Here is a 23,654-nt window from a genome sequence, read left to right as displayed (position 1 = left end):
ATCAATCTTGTGAACGATAACTCAATTCGAACTAGTACACTTCTTAGCACACAAAGCGGCTTTCCAAATTTGCATCCATGGAAAATTAGTTGGGGTGAGTTTATGAAGTGGGACAATTAAAGAAAATAATTAATTTTTATTAAGTTGGATGACCGTCACACTATGAATCTTAGTAGGATTTATATAAAAAGTTTTGATCAACCAAATTATATGTAAAAACAAAATTAATCTAATTAGCAGGATCTTATTAGAGATATTTATTGATCTAACTGGGTGATATTTCCAAATTAGAAAACCTTAATTTATATTAGCTCTAAATAAATATTCTAGATATCATACACAAAACATGGAGCCGTGGAAGGGTTTGTCTAAATCACCCTATTATAATTAAGGTGCCACCAGTGCAATGACGTCATTAGCACAAATATATATATATATGTAGAATCAGGATCCGTATACACCTAAAACTACTCATAAAGCTACAACGTGCTTTGTCGTATATGGGCAACAAGGGTCGGAATGGGCCGATTTTTTGTGAGGATGATCTCTATGGTGAGGAGATCATCCTTGCCAAAAATCAGCCCATTCTGAAACTTCCAACCCCATGTTTACAAGTTAAAAATTTTGGACCGTCCATTTTTTGTAAATCACTTTTGATGGGGTTATAGGTTTTGGAATGGGCTGATTTTTTGCAAGGATGATCCCCTCGCCATAGAGATCATCCTCACAAAAAATCAGCCCATTCCGAACATTTTTTGGCCATATAAGACAAAAACATTATAATTTTATGAGTAGTTTTATGTGTCTACGGATCCTTACCCATATATATGTATTTGTCGCTATAAAGCAAGAAATGTTGGAACAGCTATTGACATCATTAGCAATAATTTAATGCATTTTCCCCATTTAAATTCATTGGTGGATGTATACAAAAACATCAACTTATTTATTAGTCTGGGCCGATTTAAAAATACATAATTTATTGAGAATAGACTCCGTGAATATTTAATGATAAAAATAATAATATTATGAATACGTTAATTTAGCCAAAGTTTAATAGAAGAATGAGATTCATTCAAATTTCTAGGATAATGACGATGATAATTAATCAGTTAATTGATTTAGATGAGATAGACATTGACCCAGTGCAAGAAGCCACTTAGGCTAAAACAATGGGTTCTAGATTGTGACCTTAATTTTAAAGTATCATACTTTGAATCACTTACCACTTTGATTTTCAATATATTAATCTAATCAGACCATTCGAAAGGAAATGTAGATCGGCACGAAAAATCAGTCAAGTCAAAAGATGTGATATTGTATGATAGTTATCAACAACATGCAATAGTATCATTAATTCAATAATCACCAAAGCCATTGATGGTTTTCTGGAGTGACAACCACCTCAATACTTTTATAAATATATAGGTCGCAGGAGTCAAGTAAAATTAATAGAAACATTATTGGGCGTTGGACTTGATCACCAATGGGGAATTTTGTCCACCTATTTTCCAATCATGTACACGCCATGGGGATTTTGTCAACCTGATCGATCATTGTTTTATCTTAGGATTAGGACCGAAGAACATTGTTTTAAAATTTGGTATTTCATCTCATCTCGTCTCACCCACCACCAATACTAAGTTGACTCGCCCAATTAATCTCATCTATGATGAGAAAAATCCTTTTAACTCAGTTTATAAGTATTTATTAAAACAAATTGTATTAAAAGATTAATAATCAAAATAAATTACATAAATATTTTAATCACTATTTTAATAAAAAAATACAAAAATTCTGTTTGACTCGGAAAAATTTTATTGACTCAGCCAATTGTGGCATTGTGGAAGATGTTCATATAGAGTATCTCACTCGTTCTTGAACAATACCGAGCTGACTCGGGTAACGATCGTCCATTTCATCAAATTTGATGATTTCAGCAGGAAAATGAGCTGGATTTCATCAAAAAATTTACAGTTGGGTCTCTAATATATAGGTCCCAGTCAACTGATCAATTGCTTTTAAGGCTGCAATTTGGGGCTGAATTTCTCTCCCCCAACCAATATTGACCGAGTGAAGACTTTCTATTAAGAAAATCATTATTGTTAAAAAATGAAAAATTACTTAAAGGACCATGACTAAAGGAGTCTTTCTAATTAATTCCTAAGTTTTAGAACCACTTTCTTAATAGTCTATTAGTAAAAAATTTCTTTCTAATCATTCTCTGAACTGTTAACCTCACTCGCTCATTTATCACCATGGAATGCTTTAACAAGTTTGAACTCACCACTTTCATCCAGTAAAATTTGATTTTTTTCATCCTAATCGAGTTTCGGAGATTCCATTTTGTCGAAAATGATTTACAAACGTAGAAGAAATCATTTTCAAAGTTTTTTTCAAGTATTTTTAAGACATGTAAAAGATTAGAATTTTCACTTTTTTTTCTTCGATTTTGTATGAAAATCGATCAAGAATGGTTCTTTTGGTTTGAAATCTTCTAAACAAGTTGTTATCTCAAATTTTTAGTCGATCTTTCCATGTTTTTTATTCGGAAAAACTCGAGAAACAAAAATGTGTAGATTTTACTAGTGTCAAATTCACTACATTTTATTGTCGACAATAAAAAATGTCGAATTCAACAATAAAAAGTAGTGAGCTCGGCAAAAATTAAAAAGTGGTGAACTCTATAATAAAAGTTGTGAGTTCATAAAAAGTGGTGAGCTCACTAATAATGAGTGACCATTAAGAAATAATTGATTATGTGTGCATATGTTGAATAAAACAAACATAAAAAAAATTTATCAAAGTTACATGTTAGGTTCAATGTATGATATAAACAAAAGAAAATAGATTTTTAATTAGAAAAGGATTAACAAGTTGTACAATCTTTTGGAATTAATGTATCATAATGATTGTGTTTCTTAGAAAAATCTATGGAAAAATAAAAAAGGGAACTTAATAAACATTTATTGTATGATTGAAAGAAAACAAAATAAAAAATTGATAGAAATGGGTTTGAAAATTAAAATACCTTTTAAAATTAAGTTTGTTGTATGTTTAAAAAAATATATTAAAGAAGGAAACTGATTGAAAGTTACATGTTTAGTTCAATTTAGGGGGAATACGAATTTACTGTTAAGAAATTTCTATGCTAAGTTGATGAATCAATGGCATGATGCCACGTGTATTAAAAAAGCAAGCATGATTGGTTGGTGGAGAGAAAGATTTTGAACGGTTAGACATTCCAATTTAAATAACTTTTCAGTAAACACAGATATTTCTTAATAACAAATTCATACTCAAGTAGGGATATCAATTGCGCTCACTTCCCCGTTAATCCATCCCAGTCCGATGAGTACAAGAAATTATAAATATATTATTGATAATAAAAAAATATTTGACAAGTTGTAAGATCATTGAGAATTAATTTATCACATTAATTATGTGTGTTGTTCCTTGTGATTGGGAAAAATTAAAAAAGAAAACCTGTCAAAGATTACATGTTTGGTACAATGTATGATATAAATAAATAAATAAATTATTAATAGAAAAAGATTTTACAAGTTGTTACGTCTATTGTAAATAATATATTATAGTCGTTTCTTTAAAATTTCAAGAAAAAAAAAATTTATATATAGACCCCACTTAGGATTGTAGTATCAAGCATTATATCATTGAGGCATTTGTTTGATATGTTAGTCTTTTCATCAAAGAGACGTGTCAATTGTGGTGGTTTTGAAAGTGAATTATTCTCCTTTTATCTTCTTGAATGACAAGTTTCACTACCCTCTTGGTCCACATTGTGGGTTTGGTGGAGTAATGTCTTGACCATCAGAAGATTCATGTGATAGCGCTCATTGATAGAATTTCAATCGTTGTTGTTGGTATTTCATATTTTTAGAATAAGATTGTTATCACTCGATGACGAACTCACTCAAAGAAAAAATCACAGACAGTAATACTAAGAATGAGAGGTAAACACGTCAAAATCATGGGATTTACTCTCTTTTTCGTATGTTTATATTTCTATATTTTATTTTTGAAAAATACCGAAATGACAAAAAAAATTTACTACGATTCTCACAAGTCTGATGTGGGATGTGCACGTAATCATAGATGTATTTTCTCTTGATATGAGTAAAAATAATTTATGATTATGTATGCATGTCCACGTCAGAATTGTGAGAATCACAGTAAATCCTATCACCTCAGCACGACTCTTTATTCTTTGTCTTTTGTTTTTTTCTCTTTATGTTTTATTTCCTTTTAGTTTTGTATATAAGGATTCATTCTTTCTTTTCAAGGTATCAGAACGATACCTATGATTTTTTTTATTTTTTTATTTTTATTTTCTATTTTCTACTATATCAACAACGATGATCATTCTATCAACAGTACAAGTTTTCCTCCAACAACCATCTTATTGTTAAGGACATTTCTCCATGGCTTCTTCCAATAAACGTGACAATTCAACTAGCCCTTACTTTCTACATCATGTTAACAATCCATGAACCATACTTGTGTTCCCAACCCTTGATTGTCTTCCATTTCGAAGACATTCTACTGCAGAATCTCCTCATTGGTACTACAATCAAAAGCAGCTGTTTCTTTAAAGACGGCTTATCATCTTTACAGGCGGAGAAGTGATCAGACAAATTTTGGATTCAAAAATTATAGCACCTAATTTTACAACACAAATTTTGTGAGGATGATCTTCTCATCATAGTGACCATCCTTGCAAAAAATCAGCTCAATCCAAAACCTCTAACCCTTATTTTGAAAAACGAAAGTTTTTTCATATGTTTTCTCATATGGCCCTTGAACCGCCCCCATATATATATATATATATATATATATATATATATATATATATATATATATATATATATAGGGTCAAGTTCAAACGACAACCATTTCAACACACATATAGACAACGTGTTTTGTCTTATATGGGCAAAAATGTTTGGAATGGGCTGATTTTTTGTGAGGATGATCTCTGTGGTGAGGAGATCATCCTTGCCAAAAATCAGCCCATTTCAAAACTTCTAGACCATCCAATTTTTGTTGAAAAATTATAAATCGTCCAATTTTTGTAAATCAATTTTGATGGGGTTACAAGTTTTGGAATGGGATGATTTTTTGCCAGGATGATCCTCTCATCACAGAGATCATCCTCACAAAAAATCAGCCCATTCCAAACATTTTTGCCCATATAAGACAAACACGTTGTCTCAATGTGTATCGCAGGAACCCGACCCATATATATATAGAGATTTTTTCACATTTTACTTCTTTTTTTATGAAAATCGATTAAAAATGATTCTTTTGATTTGAAATCATTTAGACAAGTCGTTATCTCAAGTTTTTATTTGACCTTTCCTTGTATTTTAATCAGAAAAACTCAAGAATCAAAAATGGGTGGATTTTACTAGTGTTGAGTTCACCACTTTTTATTGTGGACAATAAAAAAAAAAAAAGTGCCGAACTCAACAATAAAAGGTGGTGAGCTCGGCAAAAAATAAAAAGTGGTAAGAGTATGGCAATTAATAACAAGTGGTGCCCAACAACAAATAAAAAGTGGTGAGCTTGCCAATAATGAGAACCATTAAGAAATATAAAAAAAAAATTATTAAAGAGTCATGCTGGAGTGACCATTAAGAAAGTAGATAGGAACCATAGATAATTTTTCACTCGTATCTCGATGAAAAGCATCTATGATTCTCATACACTTTCAAGTCAAGAAATACGATATGAGGTTCCAGCCTGAGGTCACTTCAGCATTATTCTTTATTAAATGAACTATCAAGCTACCGCCTAAAACTTACGGATTATTTAGAAACAAAATACTAATAATGCTCCAAATTCTAAATAGGAAACATATATAAATAAATAACCATTAAAACATAAATATTGCAGCGGTATTAAAATCACTAAGTAATATAAATCATACAAACATCTAAAATGCCAGTCTTATCAAATTTAAGTATCTACAAACAAACAATAAGTATCTGTATTTCAAAAAAATATGCAAAAATGTAAATATTCATTTAATAATAATAAGAAGATTTGGAAAACATTCAAGTGATCTATTCATCAATGATTACTCATACTGGAGAGAAGCTAAACTTTATGAAAATATTCATCAAATGATGACTCTCATATTGGACTGAAGCTTAACTTTATGAGGACTTGGAAAATATTTTTCTAGGAAAGCACAAAGCTATAATAGAAAATCTCTTCAATTGCTTATGTATACAACATATGTTACGTACAATGACTTCCAAGCAAAATATATTGTATCTTCACATTTCAATTCCTCTGAATGTTGCACCGAGTTTGTCAAATCTAATAACAATATTGACCACGACCCATGTGATCGTGTCAAGGTCTACTATAACATCTCCTAGAGACTAACAACAATAACATAAATACCCTATCTTCAACTTCTAAGCCCTAGACAAACAATACTTGATTGTTATCCCCTAAACCGATCTTCAACTTCTACTGTAAAAATTGTACTCGCATCTTCTACTTCAAGGTTGCATCTTCAACCTCTAGGACAATTTTCTATGCTTATCTTCAACCTAAAGATCTCATCTCCTTAAAAAGCCTAGCCTCTTTCCAAGGTGAAATCAAACCACAAATTAAGAATTCATATACCCTTGAAACTCGAACTAAATCCCCCGCAATCATAGACCCTTATAAAATTTTCCAAACCAATTACAACTAAAACAAATTCAAATATCAGATTTTAATCATTTTCCACCCATTTCTTCTCTTGTTTATCAAGTATTTCCCGCATAAATTACAATTCTGATACTCGTCATACACAATGAAATTGTTTCCCTGTATTGAATAAATCTATCTTATAGAACAAAATTTACTTAAAAATATTTGCCTATTAGTCAGTGACTGCTGCTCCCTATGAAACCTGATTGTGAGAAATCAGTGTCAATCCTACCCTTTTGCAGGCCCATTAGGGAGAAGCCAACAAGGAATGCTCACAGAGGATAATGAGAAACTTACAGGACATAAAAGTAAGGACACTCCCATAACTATCTTCTAGCACTTGCAGTCTTGGCCTTGTTAAGGTTGGATAGCTCCTCGATCAGCTTCCTCTCTTCGCCGCTCAGCCTTTTTGGGATCTCAACTTGAACGCGTACCAATTGATCACCTCTCAAATTACTTTTATTGAGTAGAGGCACACCTTTCTTTGACATAACTAGTGTCGTGCTCGGTTGGGTCCCAGCTGGGATCTTCAAATCAACCATGCCATCAACAGTTGGAACCTTTGTTGTTGTCCCTAAGATTGCATCGATGTACGACACCTTACAGGTGTAGAGGATGTTTGTGTCATCACGTCTAAGCACGGGATCCGGGAGAACTTCAATGATAACAAAAAGATCTCCCGGGGCCCCACCTCTCCTTCCAGTATTACCTTCCAATCTGACCCTCAACCGGCTACCTGAGTCCACACCTGCGGGAACTTTCAGACTAATCCGCTTAGTCCTCCTCACTCGCCCGTCCCCACGACACGTGTTGCAAGGGGTGGATGATTCCCCCGTCCCTCCGCAAGTTGAGCACGTTGTTACTTGTTGAAAGATGCCCAATGGGGTCCTCGCTGATGAGACAACCTGACCTTGGCCCCCACATGTGCTACATATGGACGCCTTAGTCCCTGGCTTGGCACCTGACCCATTGCAGGTGTTACAGCTCTCGAGCCGGGATATCTCAATCTCTTTTTCTACCCCGAAAACGGCTTCCTTAAAATTCAAGACGAGATTATAAATCTCATCCTCACCATCCATTGCTCTATTTCTGGAACCTCTTCCTCCGTTCATGCCCATGCCGCCCATACCACCCATGCCCTCAAATAATGACTCAAAGAGATCAAAGGGATTGCTGAAATCCTGTTATAAGAAAGAATGTTTTAATCATTAAGTATATGCTGAGGGTATTTAAAAACTGAGAGAACAGACAATGAGCTTTGAAAAGTGGTGATAAATTGTTCCTCACTGGAAAGGAACTCACCCCCATGCCTCCCATTCCGGCACCTTTAACACCAGCCTCTCCATACTTATCATATAAGGGTCGTTTCTCATCATCCGACAAGACCTGCAGAACATGTTACATGTAAGTAGACCAAGTACGTGCAATCCATGTCTTGTAGACCCAACATGGCTCTACCAAGAATTATTAAGAACAATATTCTTTAAACTGGACCATTTACCTCATAGGCATTACTGATCTCCTTGAATTTTTGCTCTGCCCCAGCTTCTCTGCAACATAGAATAAAATGAGCCCCCATGAATAGAAGTATTTAAGCAACTCAAAACTAACATACCCGGAGAGAAAATATTGACAAATCAGAGAAGCAGAGACAGAGAGTAGTATATTATCCCATAAATTTAGAAGGAATAATCTTTAGCTAAATCTGTCCTCTGTATATGATGCTTGCACACATACAACTGATACAAGGCTCTGAGGACCAATCTGCCATGTTCTGTCCAAACTTGCTAAAAGCGAGGCAAGGCATCATTCCACTTGTGTGGCCTTCATCACAACTAGTAAATGACAATGACGGCTTATGGTAGGATTGAAGTTCCATGCTATCTTATGGAAGGTTACAACTATAGATCAAGGCTTAAACCTTGAGACCAGAACCTTTTTTTTATTTTTGAAAAAAATAAATAATGGATGCAAGTAAGACCATAATGCATTCTCTTTTAAATATTAAATATAAATATGCAAATGTTTTTCTCCTACTCAGATGTTGTCCTTATCACTTCTAACTTTTACCTGTTCTGCATAGTTTACAGATTTCTCCGTGGTATTGTTTTGCTTGGCAAGTGTCAGAATTCACTGTTGACTCGTAACAGTGAGATGATATGGGGGCTGTCATCGAATTGACATTAAGGCTAAAACCAAGGATTAAATTTCAGTTTTAGTGTTTATTTAGGCTAGTTTGAAAATGAAAATATTTTGTAGAAATTTTCGTGAAATTTACACCTATAAATCAATTCAGGCTTAAGCCTCAAGGTAAGTACTTACACCTGCCTCAATACATAAGCCTCACGTGCAGGTGGGACTTCTTTAACAAACGGATGCAATTAAAACCATAAGACATTCTCTCTTAAATATGAAATACACAAATGTTTTTCTCCTACTTAGCAGTAGTCCTTACTATTTCCATGTCTCAACAGTTCTGTATTTTGCAGACTAGGCAAGCTAGGAATTGACTACACTACAAGCCTGTGTTGGATTGTAATGTAAAGATGATCAAGATGCTTATAAAAAGACACCAAGTCAAGGTTATAATTTTATGATGATACAAGAAATCTTTCAGTTGTGGCAAACCCAAATGTATAATAATAATCATTTTGAAAAAAAATAAAAAATACACATAAAGAAAGATAAACACATCATTAACTTAACAAGCATGAAAATTGAATTTACTAAACCCATCTGTTTTCTAGTAGCATCCCATAACCATCCCAGTGATCACCTTTTTAGCATATTGAAGAAATAAACAACAAACTAATAAAATGGGCAGTAGAGCAGAGATCAAAAATGGCTAACCAGAGTAACTGCAAACCAAAATATCTTGAGCACAAACCATGCAAACTATAAACTAATCATCAACTCACTTGTTCACATCTGGATGATAACTCCTAGCGAGCTTCCGATAAGCTGTAAGATTTTGAAGGGACAAAAAAAAAGTATTATTACCAGTAAGGTCTTGTTAGTCAAAGATTGATAGCAGATGATGGTAATGTTAACACTTTAATAAAAGAGATGCTAAAAACACTTTACACTCGTATAGCTTTGATAAACTAGATAAACAAATAGAAACAGAAAGTGTGATTCCTTATGGACTCAATAAAAGAATGTGGGAAGGCTATGCCAATAATTGAAGAAATGTATTAAAAGAATAGTCAAATCTCCTCACGAATACTCATGAGAAAATTCCCGGAGGGATTACAATTGCTCTCATCTTCCAGAGATTTATCAGGAAAATTGAGAACAAAAAAAAAAAAAAAAAAGAAGGAATAATAGATCAAAAATTAGAAAAGCAAAAAAAAAAAAATCATGCAAATAGATTATGAAAATCTTAATAAAAAATCTTTCCACAACAAAATTCAGGCAAAAAACAAACAATTGCTTGGTGGATTGGTCGTTTATGACAAAAAACAAGATAAGCCCTTTAGATGCTTATCCTTTTTCCAAAAATCAACAGAACTTCAAGAGAGATTCATATTTATAAGAGATTTGGGGTAGCCATCGAAATTAGCCCTTAAGATGTATTATTTTGAGGACTTGACCGGATATCAGTATTACAGGTCCGTGAATGTATGAGATTAAACAATAATCATCTTTTAGTTTGTAAATAGTACTCTCGAAAATGTCAAAAATCAGGGGTAATCATCAAGTTATTGGGGAGCTCAACACCCAAAAGCATCTCCTAAACAAGAAGCAAAGTATTAAAGGCATCTTTTCCAAAGTGCTTTTTTTTTTTTTAGATAAGTTTAAAAAAAAAACAAAAAGGATTGTGGTAGTCTTTGTCTAAAGTAAAGGAAGAAGAGTGTTTTTTCTTTTCTGTTCCAGTAGGGCAAGGTAACAACTATATTGGAGATGAGAACATAGCAAGAAACAAAACTGATAGTCCACAACAAAAAGGAGGAAAACAGACTATGTAATACCAGAGAAAGAGGAGTAACAATGAAGGACCCTCACCAAAACCATTGCTATGAAAGTGAAGGAGACTAAGTTCAGGTGGTCTGCTCTATGCCCTGATATGGGGGTCTCTGCTTTGAACATTTGGCCTTCGGTGAAGGGAGATTTTATCCTAACATTAGTTGTTTTTTTCAGTTCTTGTCTGTGCTTTTTCAGCTTGATTGCATGAGAAGGCTGTTCTCATATATTCCTCTCTTTGTTCCTTTAAAACATAATACTGATAATGGATTGTCCTAAAAAATTCAGGGTAGTAACTAATATTAGATAAAAGAATGAGGTATAGAGGGGACACTAATTAATAGCCGATTGCATATCAAACCAATCCTTAGATGAAATTGCTACTATTTGCACTAATAGTGACCATCTGTTAACCAATTATTTCCAATTAACATGTGATCTACATATATCTCAAATCCAGTATAAATGATTCGTCTAGTCTGCGTTATTCACCCAAAGATGTGTGTCCATTACAAGGAAGTTATTCAACCCTGCAACCCACCTCTGAAGTTGTACAAGTTGAATAGGTGTATGAGCGAGCATTGAAAGCTGAGCAGTTCACTTTAGTAATATAACTGATTCTTAAAGGAAGAACGAAATTAGAGAAAGATAATTACATTGACAAAATTATGTAATAGTTTTCCATACAAATGTACCAGAAAACTGTACTTACCACTCTTAATTTCAGATTTACTTGCATTTTTTGACACCCCGAGGACAGAATAGTAATCCTGTACATGGCAAGTGAACTAGATATTACTAGATGCAATGGATAATGAGAAGTCCAATATCAAATGACTATTGGGGCAAAGTTAAGATGGGGGATTGGGATAGAACACTCATTACCACTTACAAACACGTCCCCATCATGAAGCAAAAGGGTTGCAAAAAAATATACTCACCCTATCAGCTCTAACAATAAGTCGAGCACCCCGACGTAGATGTGGATTTTGAGATGATCCGATACTAAACAATGCATGCAAGTCTTGAGGAAATAAGCTTGAACGTGGTGAAGCCAAACATCTTATCTTTCTTGAAACACTGCATAGAGAAACGATAATGAATGGAAAAAAACCTTTATTTTTTCCTTTTGATAGGTGAAAAAAATATGTTCAGCAAACATAATATTTCAGCTTAAAATATTAAAAAATAATAATTAACTAGTCGCATGTGACAACCAGAACAGCATGAAGCAGTAAATGTGCACTAGAGAGTATGGAAAAACAAAAAAACCAAGATGATAGAAGCATCTATAGGTTGCCAACAGCCACTAAGCTGTTTCTGCTTCAGAAATAAAGTCGAGTGACAAAGTATCGTCAAAAAGTTTATAGACCTACTATAAAGATTTGTGCCTTATGATTTAAAGAACAACATGTTCCCCCTATCATATTAATTGGATATGAACTTCAAATCTTGAAACGTCATTGACAAAAAGTACAGCAGGTGGAGTATGACATAGTGCGATCAGACCCAAGATTCAACCGATCCATACCCATTCATTTTAGCATGATTGGATCTTAGAATAAGTTACATCATTGAATATAGGTTTAAAATCGGAAACATGGGATATGGATCCAACTTGGATTCAATGAATATCCTATCAACACAAGGCTCGCCAAAAAGGCCTTGAGGCCTTTAGGAAAGCTCTTTTCCCTCTAAAGTTTATGCCTTAAGAGGCATTGAAAAAGCTTATGCCCTAGGAAAGGTGCATAACTTTTAGGCATCTTTTGACTACAGCGTACACCTGAAGGGATGTATTGTAGTTCTTTTTTCAATCTATTTTTATTTCTCATCACATAGAACCTACCCTTCCACTTCTTCTAGATTAGAGTAGTGTTATGCTTTTTTATTATAACAGTTGTTAACTCTATGTGTTGCTTTTTATATATAAAAAAAATTATGTTTAGAGTTTTTTCAATTTGATTAGAATTTGTACCATTTATCCATATATCTTCCATTTAGAAAGTATGCCAAGGCTTATGCCTCACAGATTTGGGTAGTGAAATGCCTCACCTCAAACCTTTCAAATATTGGATCCTGTGTTGTGATCAAATCCAGTCTTGGTATTGGATCCGATCTGCCCTTACCATTTATGTTTTATAAATGTGAAAAATATGGCATCCAATTCCCATGTGCTTGTGGAGCAGATCTAGATAATGTAATATGATCATCGACATTCTAGGCCTTTTGTTCCATTGGAGCTCGGTGTTCATTGAAGCTAGAGGGATCTTTTTCGAAGACCTCCTAGGGAGGTGGGATTGGATTTGTAACCGTATGGGTAGCTCTTGATTGTGTTGTTTTGCTTTGTTCTCTCTTTGGGGTTTTAGGCCAACTAGACCACCCCCGTTAATAAAGTTTTTTTACTCATCAAAAAAAAACAAAAATCATGGATTGAATATGACTCAAACTCAGCAGGTTTCAATTGTTTTTTTTGGTGACATGGACACTGGCATTCTCACAATTCTAATCTTGTTTAAATGACTTTTTTTTATAGGTAAATGCAATTTGTATTAAAAAGCGATCAAGTTGACCAACAAGAAAGAGTACAAAGAAGCAACACAAAAACAAAAACAACTTTTACAATCTGGCATTCTTACAATTCTAACTTTGTATAATGACTTTTAAGAGAGTTTTTAATAAATATTGTTTTGTGGACTAATAAGCTCTAGAACTACAGGCCTCCAAGAAAGTGATGAAAAAGAAAATCAACATCCTAGCGTTGAGGAGTTAGATGGCTTAAATTTTTGTAGTGAATAAGTTAGCATTAGAAAAATCAAAGTCACCAAGTCGAGGTTCGGGAATAAGTTGTCAACGGAAAAAGTCGAAAAAATCAACAAAAAAAAAAAAAATTCAAGAAAAAATCAAAAATTGTGGTATTAGGACAATGTAATTTTTTCTACTAAGTGGTATTATCATTTATATCATCAAATCCTATGTTAAACCATAAGAATAAATCATAAAATCCCAAATTGATGTCATTCATAAATCCACATAAAAAATAACACCCACCCACTTAAAATAGTTCAAACTTCAAAATATAAAAGCATTACAATCATAAATCAAAACTACGATTCATCAATTCATCAAAATCATCAACTCGAACATCATCCTCCATTCCATCCTCACTTTCTGAAGATCCATCACTATGATTGTCACCATCATCTTCATCGACATTATCCCCTCTTACTTCATCATTTGGGATATCTGGGAAGACTGAAATTTTGTCCAAGACGATTGGTTTTGAATTTTTTTGTTCTCTTTTCACATGTCTTCATAAAATGCATGTTCATCCGAACAAACACTAAGTCATGCAACTTCTTCGACTTCAATATATTTCTCTTTTTAGTATGTGCAGCATCAAACATAATCACCAAAGTCGTCGATTTTTTGAATAAATCACGATTAAATTGTTATTTTTTCAACTAGCGATTAAATCACGATGTTTTAAAAAATTCATGATTAAACGGTTTAGGATTTTTTTGTTAGAAATTTTGAAAAAGATGTTTTTTCAAAATTTATTAAACTTTGAGGGATGTCTAAAATATTTGATAAAATAACAATGATTAAGTTGTAATTAATAAAACTTGAACCATAAATAAAATCCAAATCCCTTTTCGTTGTACTTACTGGAACCTAAAGAAATCGAAGAGAAAATCTTAGAAATTTCGGTTGTCTTTATGCTTGATTTGCGGTTGCAAGCCTACAACTCTCGAGTCTCGACAACGACGACTCTTGTGGCTGCAAATCCCTATCTCAACTCTCAATGACATCATCTTTGTCATCTTCCTCAAACTCAGCCACAAATTGCTGATTTGCTTCTTGATATTTGCATTGAAGAAGAAAAACAACCTAATAGGTACATGCCTCTCTCTCTCTCTCTCTCTCTCTCTCTCTCTCTCTCTCTCTCTCTCTCTCTCTCTCTCTAGAATCGAATGGATTTGAATTTGATTCTTTATGTTGTGTTGCCTATGCATATTCAATATTAGTATAACTCAAAGGGTTTGCTTATATTAGATCATATATATTAAAAACATATTAAATGTTTGACAAAATGTCAAAACCTCAACTATTTTTTTTATTTGGTCTCTTTAATGATGTAATAGATTTATTCTTGTTGCATTTTTTAATGTTATTATTGCTAAATATAGTGTTATTTGGTGTTGAAATTTTTTTAATGTTATTGTTGTTGAATTTATTATGTGTTAATTTTTGCTGCAGTTTTATTTTTTTATGTTACTGTTGTTGAGTTTAAATTGATGTCAATTGTATTTGTATATTTTAAATACTTTCTATATTCTATACGTTGTATTTGTATGTTAGAAACATTAAACATAAAGATTAATTTTTCAATGTATATCAAAACTCAATATATATTTACACACAGCCAGCCTTGCAAGAACACTTCAATTTCTTTCACATCCAGAAGCATTACAAGGCTAGCTATGCAATTTGCTTGCTAACTTTGAAGATTTGGAACCTCACTTCCCCATATATCTCATCAAATTCCTAATAAAGAAACAAATACATTATTATTTATTATGAAAATAAATAATACAATTGAATCTTTGAAATTATAAGAAATCAAATAAACTTATGTGGATGAGTATCAAAAAGGCAATCAATTGCCATATCACAAAAGATTTTTATATCCTTTGTGTGATAAAGTGTGAACTCTCTACCAACTTTTTTTTTTCACATCGGGGGTAACCATCCTTGTTAAAACTTTCTCAAGTGTCCCAGTTTCACCTCTCTATATAATTTGACAAGCTTTACATGAAAAAATTATGGGTTCAAGTAAGCAGCTACTGCATAGAGAGGACTGTGAAGGGTACGATTCCACCTTTCATCAATTATTTTCCAAATCACTTCATATTTCTCAGTGTTACCCTTGTAGAAGTCTTTAATAGCCTCTTTTGCATTATCCATGCTTTCATACAAGTAACCCATAGTACAACTATCTGCATCTGCCATCCTCAACACTCTCACCAAAGGTTCAACAATGCACAAATTTTCTTTTACACTTTCCCAAAATGAATGACTCTAAATAGTGCTCATTAATTCAATTTCATCCCCTGTTTTGCTTTGAGGCAAATTTCTCCATTCAGCTAAAGCCACCAAAAATCGAAGTGTTTGTTCTTCTTTCGTAATAGATTATAAACAAAGAAATAGTGTTGCAAATCTAGTTGCTCTCGACCTCTTTAATTTCCTTCCATTCGTATGTGATCGCATCAAATCAAGCATATGTTGAAATTTGTAGAAGAATTTTACCATATTTCATGCGTTTTTTAAAACAAACTTTACATTCGGACTCATCAATACTTTCTAAAATGAAATCCAAACAATGTGCGGCACAAGACATCTTAAAAATGTTTGAAATTTTATTTTCAACAATAAAGCCCGTTGCATTATAATTTGAAGCATTATCCAAAATAAATTAAACAATTTTTATCCAATTTCTTCAATTCCAGAGCAAATAAAATTTGTTATGTAATTTCCCTCCTTCCCAACAATGCACTCGGATTTCAAAAAAATTGTTCTTTTCGGAAAACAGTTTTTTATCCAATTTCTTCAATTGCAGAGCAAATAAAATTTGTTATATAATTCCCATCCTTCTTCCCAACAATGCATTCAGATTTCAAAAAAATTGTTCCTTTCGGACAAGACGCCAACAAATTAATATGCGGCCTTTTCCTCCCATCGATCCACGAATCTGACATAAGGGTAAATCTAGAACAATCCAAGATTTCTTGATTTCTTCAATATAATCCTCTACTTCTCCCTTTAAATACGTTAAAATGTTGGTTCTTGTCGTTTCACTACAAGGATGGACATATCTTGGATCATGATTAGAAATTGCGGTCTCCGCTTCTTAAAACTCTACTGTTTTCAACAAGTTAAAAGGTAGATTGTTTGCAATAACCATTTTAACTATGTCTTTGTCGGCAATCTCCTTTTCTTCCTTCTTCACGAGCGAAATGATCGTCAGTTGATGCAAGCTCCCCAATTGTCTTAAATCGGTAGACCCGTTGAACTACCCCTACCTCCAAACGTACTACCACTAGATGGTTTCGTCTCATAATCCATTATCTTTTGTTTTTTTCTTCTCCCTTCTATCTCCATTGTAGCATTTAATGCTTTACTCCTAACCGAATTAGGGACTAAAGGGCATGGACCAACATAGCTTTGAAGTAATAAATGAGTCTTCATTCTTGTTATTGTCCCTACGAAAGACTCTTAACAAAATTTACATTTAATCATACCTCTTTCTTCGATTAAGTATTCCCAAAATGGATCATGTCCTCTTGGCATTCTATAATAAATAATAAATAAAAGTTAAAAAAAACATATATATATATTGAGTTTTGATATACATTGAATAATTAACCTTTATGTTTAATGTTTCTAACATACAAATAAAGTCTCTAGAGTATAGAAAGTATTTAAAACATACAAATACAATTGACATCAATTTAAATTCAACAATAGCATTAAAAAATAAAACTGCAACAAAAAATAACACATAATAAATTCAACAACAATAACATACAAACATAGAGAGTATTTAATAAATAAAGAGAATTAACAATTATTTAAATTCAACAACTATAATATTAAAAAATAAATTGCAGCAAGCTAGCAACAAATAACATATAACAGATTCAACAACAATAACATTAAAAAATACAATAAGAATAAATATATTACAGCATTAAAAAGTCTAAATATAAAAAAAACAGTTGAGACTTTAACATTTTGTCAAACATCTAATAAGCATTTAAGATGTATAATCTAATATAAGCAAACCCTTTGAGTTATACTAATATTGAGTATGCACAGGCAGCACAGCACAAAGAATTAAATCCAACTCAAAATCCATTTGCCTCTAAAAAGAGAGAGAGAGAGAGAATGAGGGGCATGTACCTATTAGGCTACTATTCTTCTTCAAAGTAAAGATCAAAAAGTAAATCAACAATTAGTGGTTAAGTAAGTTTGAGAAAAATAACAGATACAATATTGTCGAGAGTTGAGATAGGGATTTGCAGCCTTGGGAGTTGTCATCAAAACTTAAAAGTTATAAACTTGCAACCTCAAATCAATCGCAAAAACAACCGAAACTTATAGGATTTCCTCTCTTCAATTTTCTCTTCGATTTATTTAGGTTTCAACAAATACAACGAAGAGAAATTTTGATTTTATTTATGGTTAAAGTATTATTAATTACAACTTAACCATTTTTATTTTATCAAATACTTTAGACATCCCTCAAAGTTTAATAAATTTTGAAAAAACATCTTTTTCAAGATTTCTAACAAACACACCCTAAACGATTTAATCATGAATTTCATGATTTAATCGCATTTTTCGCAATTAAATCGCGAAGTTCGATTAAATCACAATTTTTTCAAAACACCGCGATTTAATCATGATTTATTCAAAAATTTGACGGCTTTGGTGACTATGAGAAAAATCAGTAGTATTAGGAACTTCTCATCGTTGGTAAGGAAGTCTAATTGTGCATAAGAAACTAAGGGTACGTTTGATTGCACATGAAAAATAGGGTGGAAAATCAATTTCCATGAAAAATGACATTTTTCATGTGTTTGGTTGCATTTTTCCATGGAAATTGATTTTTCACCCAATCAAAAACTCCACCAAAACATGGATTTCACTTTCCCACCCATGTGGGCGGGAAAGTGAAATCAACCCATATTTTTCATCCCTAAAATATCATCTTCTTCTTCCCCACTCATATCTTATTCTTCCCTACCACCACCATCACCATCACATTAACCTCACCATTTCCGTCATCACCCTCTCCGACCACATTCTCTCTCTCTCTCTCTCTCTCTCTCTCTCTCTCTCTCTCTCTCTCTCTCTCTTCCCTCACCTCTGCCACCACCACCACATTCTCCCATCTTTTTCCTCATCATCTTCTTCCTCACTTACCTCCGCTACCACCACCACCACGTCCTCCCCCCTCCCTCTTATCATTCCCAAGGCCTCTTCATCTCCGCCCCAAGCCTCTCCCTCTCCTCTCATCTTCTTCTTCTTCCTCAGATATTTTTCTCATGATTTTATCCAAGTAAAGTCAAACAATGGAATTTGATTTTCCAACCCTACCTATTTTCCACCATTATTTTTCCATGGATTTCAAATTCAATGGAAAGTCACTTTCCTTGCAATCAAACATACCCTAATTGTTTAATAAACAAGTTTTTTTAAGTTACTAGAATTGTAGAAATAAAGTTTATTCTACAAACCTTTTCAGGAGAAACCACAACTACTTTACGAAAACCCAAAAAGTTCTTCCTTGGAAAGTATTTTCCTAAATGGAAATTTTATTTGTTTGGTAACTTTCAAAGAATATTTGAAAGTTGACACAATAGAAATTTAATTTCAAGGAAAATAATGTTTAGGAAAAAATTTCAAAAAAAAGTTTACTAAGCTTATACACAAGGCCTAAACCTAGGTTCTTTCTTGAGATATTCTGAATATCTGTATGAAACCATTTAAAGTCCAAAAAGCTTGTTTAAGTGTTGAATTGCCCACTCAAGATGTTTGTTTCTCACCTGTTGGGAAAAATATATCTGCAAATTTAATGCTTCCTTTTCTTTGAAAGTGGAGATCTAAAGAAGTTGATCACAATCAATGAACAGATAATTAATGCATCCATTCACTAGCTGAATGTTATATAAAAATGCTCACCCATATTGGGACAACAGCATCTGGTTTGTGATGGAAGATCGTAATGTAAATTGAGGCTGAACTCCCCACTGGGCTACCACCTGTGTAATTCCACATGGTATAATCGCCATCCAAAATTTCTGTACAGACGAAAAGAGGTTATCAAGATTAATGGCATTTGCAGGTAAAAGATCTAAGCTCAACAGCAAAAAAATAAGATGTTAGTGGTGCAAAGAAATGCAAAAAAGACTACTTTTCTATTAAGATATGTGATCTGCATCATCTGAAAGACTTCACTGTAAAACATTTTCAATTGAAACTGAAAGTAACAACTGCATAAATAAATATACCATCATACTTGGGCAAAATGAAACATGGCATGACACTAATGGGTAATAATTACTAACAAGGTAAACCAATGCAATAATGAAGTGGTGATTGTGTCATACTAATCAATTGGAGTTGAGAGATATCCAAGAAACAAACTTATATATGTATATATATATACATGAGTACGTATGTATGTACGTATGAAACCTGATCCATTACAAGTATGAGATTGTGGGTTGGGGATCAGGGTGGGGATGGTAATGAGTTCTCCATAAAAATAAGTTAGAAGTGATAGCATGTGCTACAACCGATTGCAGGTGCATTAAACCAGGGAGGAAAAGAGACGATCCATACAGATTCAAAGAACATCTCTGCTAAATAAGTGAACAATAGATATTCAATGAAAAACATTGGTTAGCATATCATATAAGTTTTTTTTTAAACATTCTATATCAAATAACCAGAAATAGGAGTGATGGAATCCCTCGGAACAATTATGTGTCAAAGTAGGCGAACCACAAATGTGGATTTTCATGGATTCGGCAATATATGACAATTGCACGGATTTTTATGGAAATATAATATTCTCGGATATAGAACAGTACATGCTAACCCAATACAATACACACTCAAGTGTCCACAATTTTTTTGTCTCCATACCTCAATAATCAATATACCAATAAATGTTGCATGAACTGAAAATAAAATCCCCCATATCAAAGAGGGATGAGCGTGGATTTCCACAATGGTCGAAATTAACCAATTATTCAAATCAATGTGAGAAGAAAAGGCAAAGACTGAAATGAATATTCTTAAAGCATGAAGACTAAAAAGGAACCCAAATTAGATTATCTTTTTAGTTCCCAGTTTTTTCCAAGTTCCAAGGAGACTCTTATCCGCCAAAATTTCAAACTAAAAAGCTTTCCATCACTGGATATCATTGGACTGTATGTCTTTCTATCTCTATAAATAATATACTTCCAATTTGATTAATCAAGAGACAATGGATTGTGCTCCATCTATATAATAAAACACAACGGTGAGCAAGGGCGGAGCCACAATTTTGCCCATGTGGAGGCAACTAAGAGAAGAAAAAAATTGTGGGGGCAACTTAGAGTGAAAAAAATATTTTGTGGGAGCAATCAAGAATAGAAAAAAAAATTTGTGGGAGCGATAGTGGCGGATTTTTTTATCCACCACTAATATCTATCGCATTAGCTTATTAATCTACAAACTTTGAAAAATCTTGTGGGGGAAAGTGCCCCCACCATAAATCTGCCCTGACAGTGGGGCCCACTTGTGAGGGATAAACATCCCATCAACTATAGTGATCCCACTTTATTGCCTTCCTCCGCCTCCCCCCCCCCCCCCAATTCAACTCTATTGTCTTTGCTCTCCTTCCCACCCCTTCCCTTTTTCAATAATACCCCTCTAACTTTACTATCTTTCCTCTTTTACCCCTTCAACAGCAATATTTTTTCAATAATACCATGAGCAAACTTTAGTCTATATAATAAGACACAATTGTAGGGCCCACTTTGCTACAATTGTGTGGGGAGATAAACGACTCGTCTGCTACAGTTTTGTGTAGGACAAACAATTTTGTAGGGCATATTTTATTTTCTTTACTCTTCACCTCCTCCAACTTTACTATATTTCCTCTTTTTACCCATTTAACTCATTTTATTGATTTTCATCTTTTACCCCTTAACCTAAAAATTATTTAATAATACCCCTCAAACTTTTTTTTTTTGTTTTTAACCCCTTAATCACAAAGAGGTTGCCCATGTCGTAGGCACAGATGAATTTTAGTCTATATAATAAAACACAATTTTAGGGCCACTTTTGTGGGGAATAAGCTTCCATCCAACAATAGTTTTTATGGGGACCACTTTATTGCTTTTCCTGTTAACCCTCTTTAACTTTACTATATTTCCTCTTTAACCAACTTTATTATTTTTCACCATTTACCATTTAACCTCAACAAAATTAATAATACCCCCAATTTTATATATTTTCGCTTTAACCCTCTTAATCCCAAAGAGGATGCACGTGCCCTAGGCACGGGCGAACTCTAGTCTATTAACAGAATAAGTCGTTTAAAAGAGATAATAGCCCATTTTTGGATTCTTCCACGAAGATTTGGGATTTTCTATCGATGGTCTTCTTTATGAGTTATGTGAGTTTATCGCGTAGAAAACCGCGCTTATTTAGGTCCCAAGATATAGCATTCAATCAATGAGCTGGGGTAGCCTAAAACCCCCTTAACAATTTCAACGTTTCAAAGCATCGGATATTCAATAACCTCTTTTTTCTAACTATAAAAACACCACTGTTGCTTTCCCTATTCACCTTTCGAATCATATCTTTTGGACAGGGAAGGAGAATTCTACATGAATGCATTGAATAGGACCAACTATGAGAAAACAAAGGGAGATGCAGGAAAACAAGCCACACGATGCCAGGTGGCACCAATTTGGGATCTCAAACCAGTCACCTATCCAGTTAAAGCTAATGTCCGACCAAATGAACATGAATCCCAGGTCTGTAATACTAAACACCCTGGCAAAGCCAGAAATGGGGGGTGTTTAGTACACCAATTTCGATCATTGATAGAGACTACTTATGAAAATCTGACTTCCAAGATCAATAGATATCTTCAACACCCAAATTAACCAAGTTTGTATATTAGTACACCAAATTGCTACCATCGATAGAGCCTATTTATGAAAGTCTGTATAAATAAATCTGCCTTTAAGACTAATAGATATCTCTAAAACCCAAAATTAACCAATTTTAGGTATTATTCCACCAAATTGCAACCCTTGGTAGCGCTTATTTACAAAAGACTGTCTAACAAAGTCCACCTTCCAAGACCAATAGAGATCTTTTAACACCCAAATTAACCAAGTTTGTGTATCCCTTTTTTAGACTCGAAAGTTATCTATGGTTCCAAAATTTGATCTTCTTCTAGCTGTCTCATACAACTACTCTGCTCTGCTCATCTGTTACATATTCAAAAGTGTCTAAAATTAGGGTTCCCTACCTTAAATGGAAAAGAACACAAATGGGATGGAAGGAAATCAAGTAATAAGCATCAAGATTCAATTTTTTTCTATGTTTCAATAAGAATTTAGGGTTTATGAGAGGAAGCTCTCTCTCTCTCTCTCTGGAACTAATTCTTCTAAACAAATAGAAAAGAAAACTAACCTGCTAGCGAATCTGTTCTTCTTCTTCTCTTACTGCGATTTGTCTTTGTTGGGAGTGTAGTTGAAGCAGCAGAGATGCTCTCGGCCTCAGTCGAGGATGAGGCACGAAAGAGAAAGAACTACTGTTTGAGCCAAACAGGATAAAATAAAATGGTCGATGTCTAAAAGGTGATATGGTGCTCCGCAACTCATCAGAACACCGAGTGGTCCTATTTAATCATCCATAATAACACCATCGTATCGTCCTCATCCAACGGTTTAAGATAATTCATCTCATTTGCCAAATCTTATATCTTAAACAATATAAGAAAAAAAGGTGGGATTTTAATCCTAAAGTAGGTAACGTATATAACGAATGATAAAATGACTAGCTAAATTGTATTGTACGTAGCTGATGTGGCAAATGCACAAAATCATAAATCTTCTTCCTCGCGTATCCCAAAGAAAAAGATATATGGTTCTGTGCACTTACCACATACAGACCGTGTAAGTTTTAACGCATCATTTTATCACAACTCAATATATATTACCACACTCAAATTTTACTACTTGAATTCATAATTGATATAGAAGCTATTTAAACAGGGGATTTGGACACTTTTCGTTGGGGTAGATGCAGTCGTTGGAACTATATATATAAGAATGAAAACTATTTTAGGCATAAAGGATCAACCGAATTGAAGTGTCAAAAGCTATTGA

General features: G+C 33.5%; 1 protein-coding gene across 1 annotated transcript; it reads right to left on the bottom strand.

Annotated features, from left to right (window-relative positions):
* Positions 1-6,720: 6,720 nt before the first annotated feature.
* Positions 6,721-23,105, bottom strand: LOC147406818 (chaperone protein dnaJ A6, chloroplastic-like). Its single transcript, XM_086435058.1, has 8 exons — positions 22,957-23,105; positions 19,438-19,556; positions 11,634-11,772; positions 11,405-11,462; positions 9,648-9,690; positions 8,231-8,279; positions 8,032-8,115; positions 6,721-7,910 (listed from the first exon to the last, which is right to left on the bottom strand). Exons 2-8 carry the CDS (start codon positions 19,545-19,547, stop codon positions 7,056-7,058), a joined length of 1,338 nt encoding a protein of 445 aa, XP_086291184.1. The 5' UTR covers positions 19,548-19,556; positions 22,957-23,105; the 3' UTR covers positions 6,721-7,055.
* Positions 23,106-23,654: the final 549 nt, after the last annotated feature.

This window comes from Akebia trifoliata, chromosome 3 (assembly GCF_017979445.1).
Source record: "Akebia trifoliata isolate Shusen 1 chromosome 3, ASM1797944v1, whole genome shotgun sequence".
NCBI lineage: Eukaryota > Viridiplantae > Streptophyta > Magnoliopsida > Ranunculales > Lardizabalaceae > Akebia > Akebia trifoliata.
The sequence above is the reverse complement of the archived record's forward strand: the minus strand, read 5'-3'. Positions and strand labels throughout refer to the sequence as shown.

What these genes read in the sequence shown, in the direction of transcription:
- LOC147406818 (XM_086435058.1), bottom strand. Translation starts at nt 19,547, where the DNA reads ATGGCGATTATACCATGTGGAATTACACAGGTGGTAGCCCAGTGGGGA. An exon ending in TATCATCCAGATGTGAACAA is followed by an intron (nt 8,280 to 9,647) that starts GTGAGTTGATGA and finishes TCTATGTTGCAG; the next exon opens with AGAAGCTGGGGCAGAGCAAA. An exon ending in AGATCAGTAATGCCTATGAG is followed by an intron (nt 8,116 to 8,230) that starts GTAAATGGTCCA and finishes CATGTTCTGCAG; the next exon opens with GTCTTGTCGGATGATGAGAA.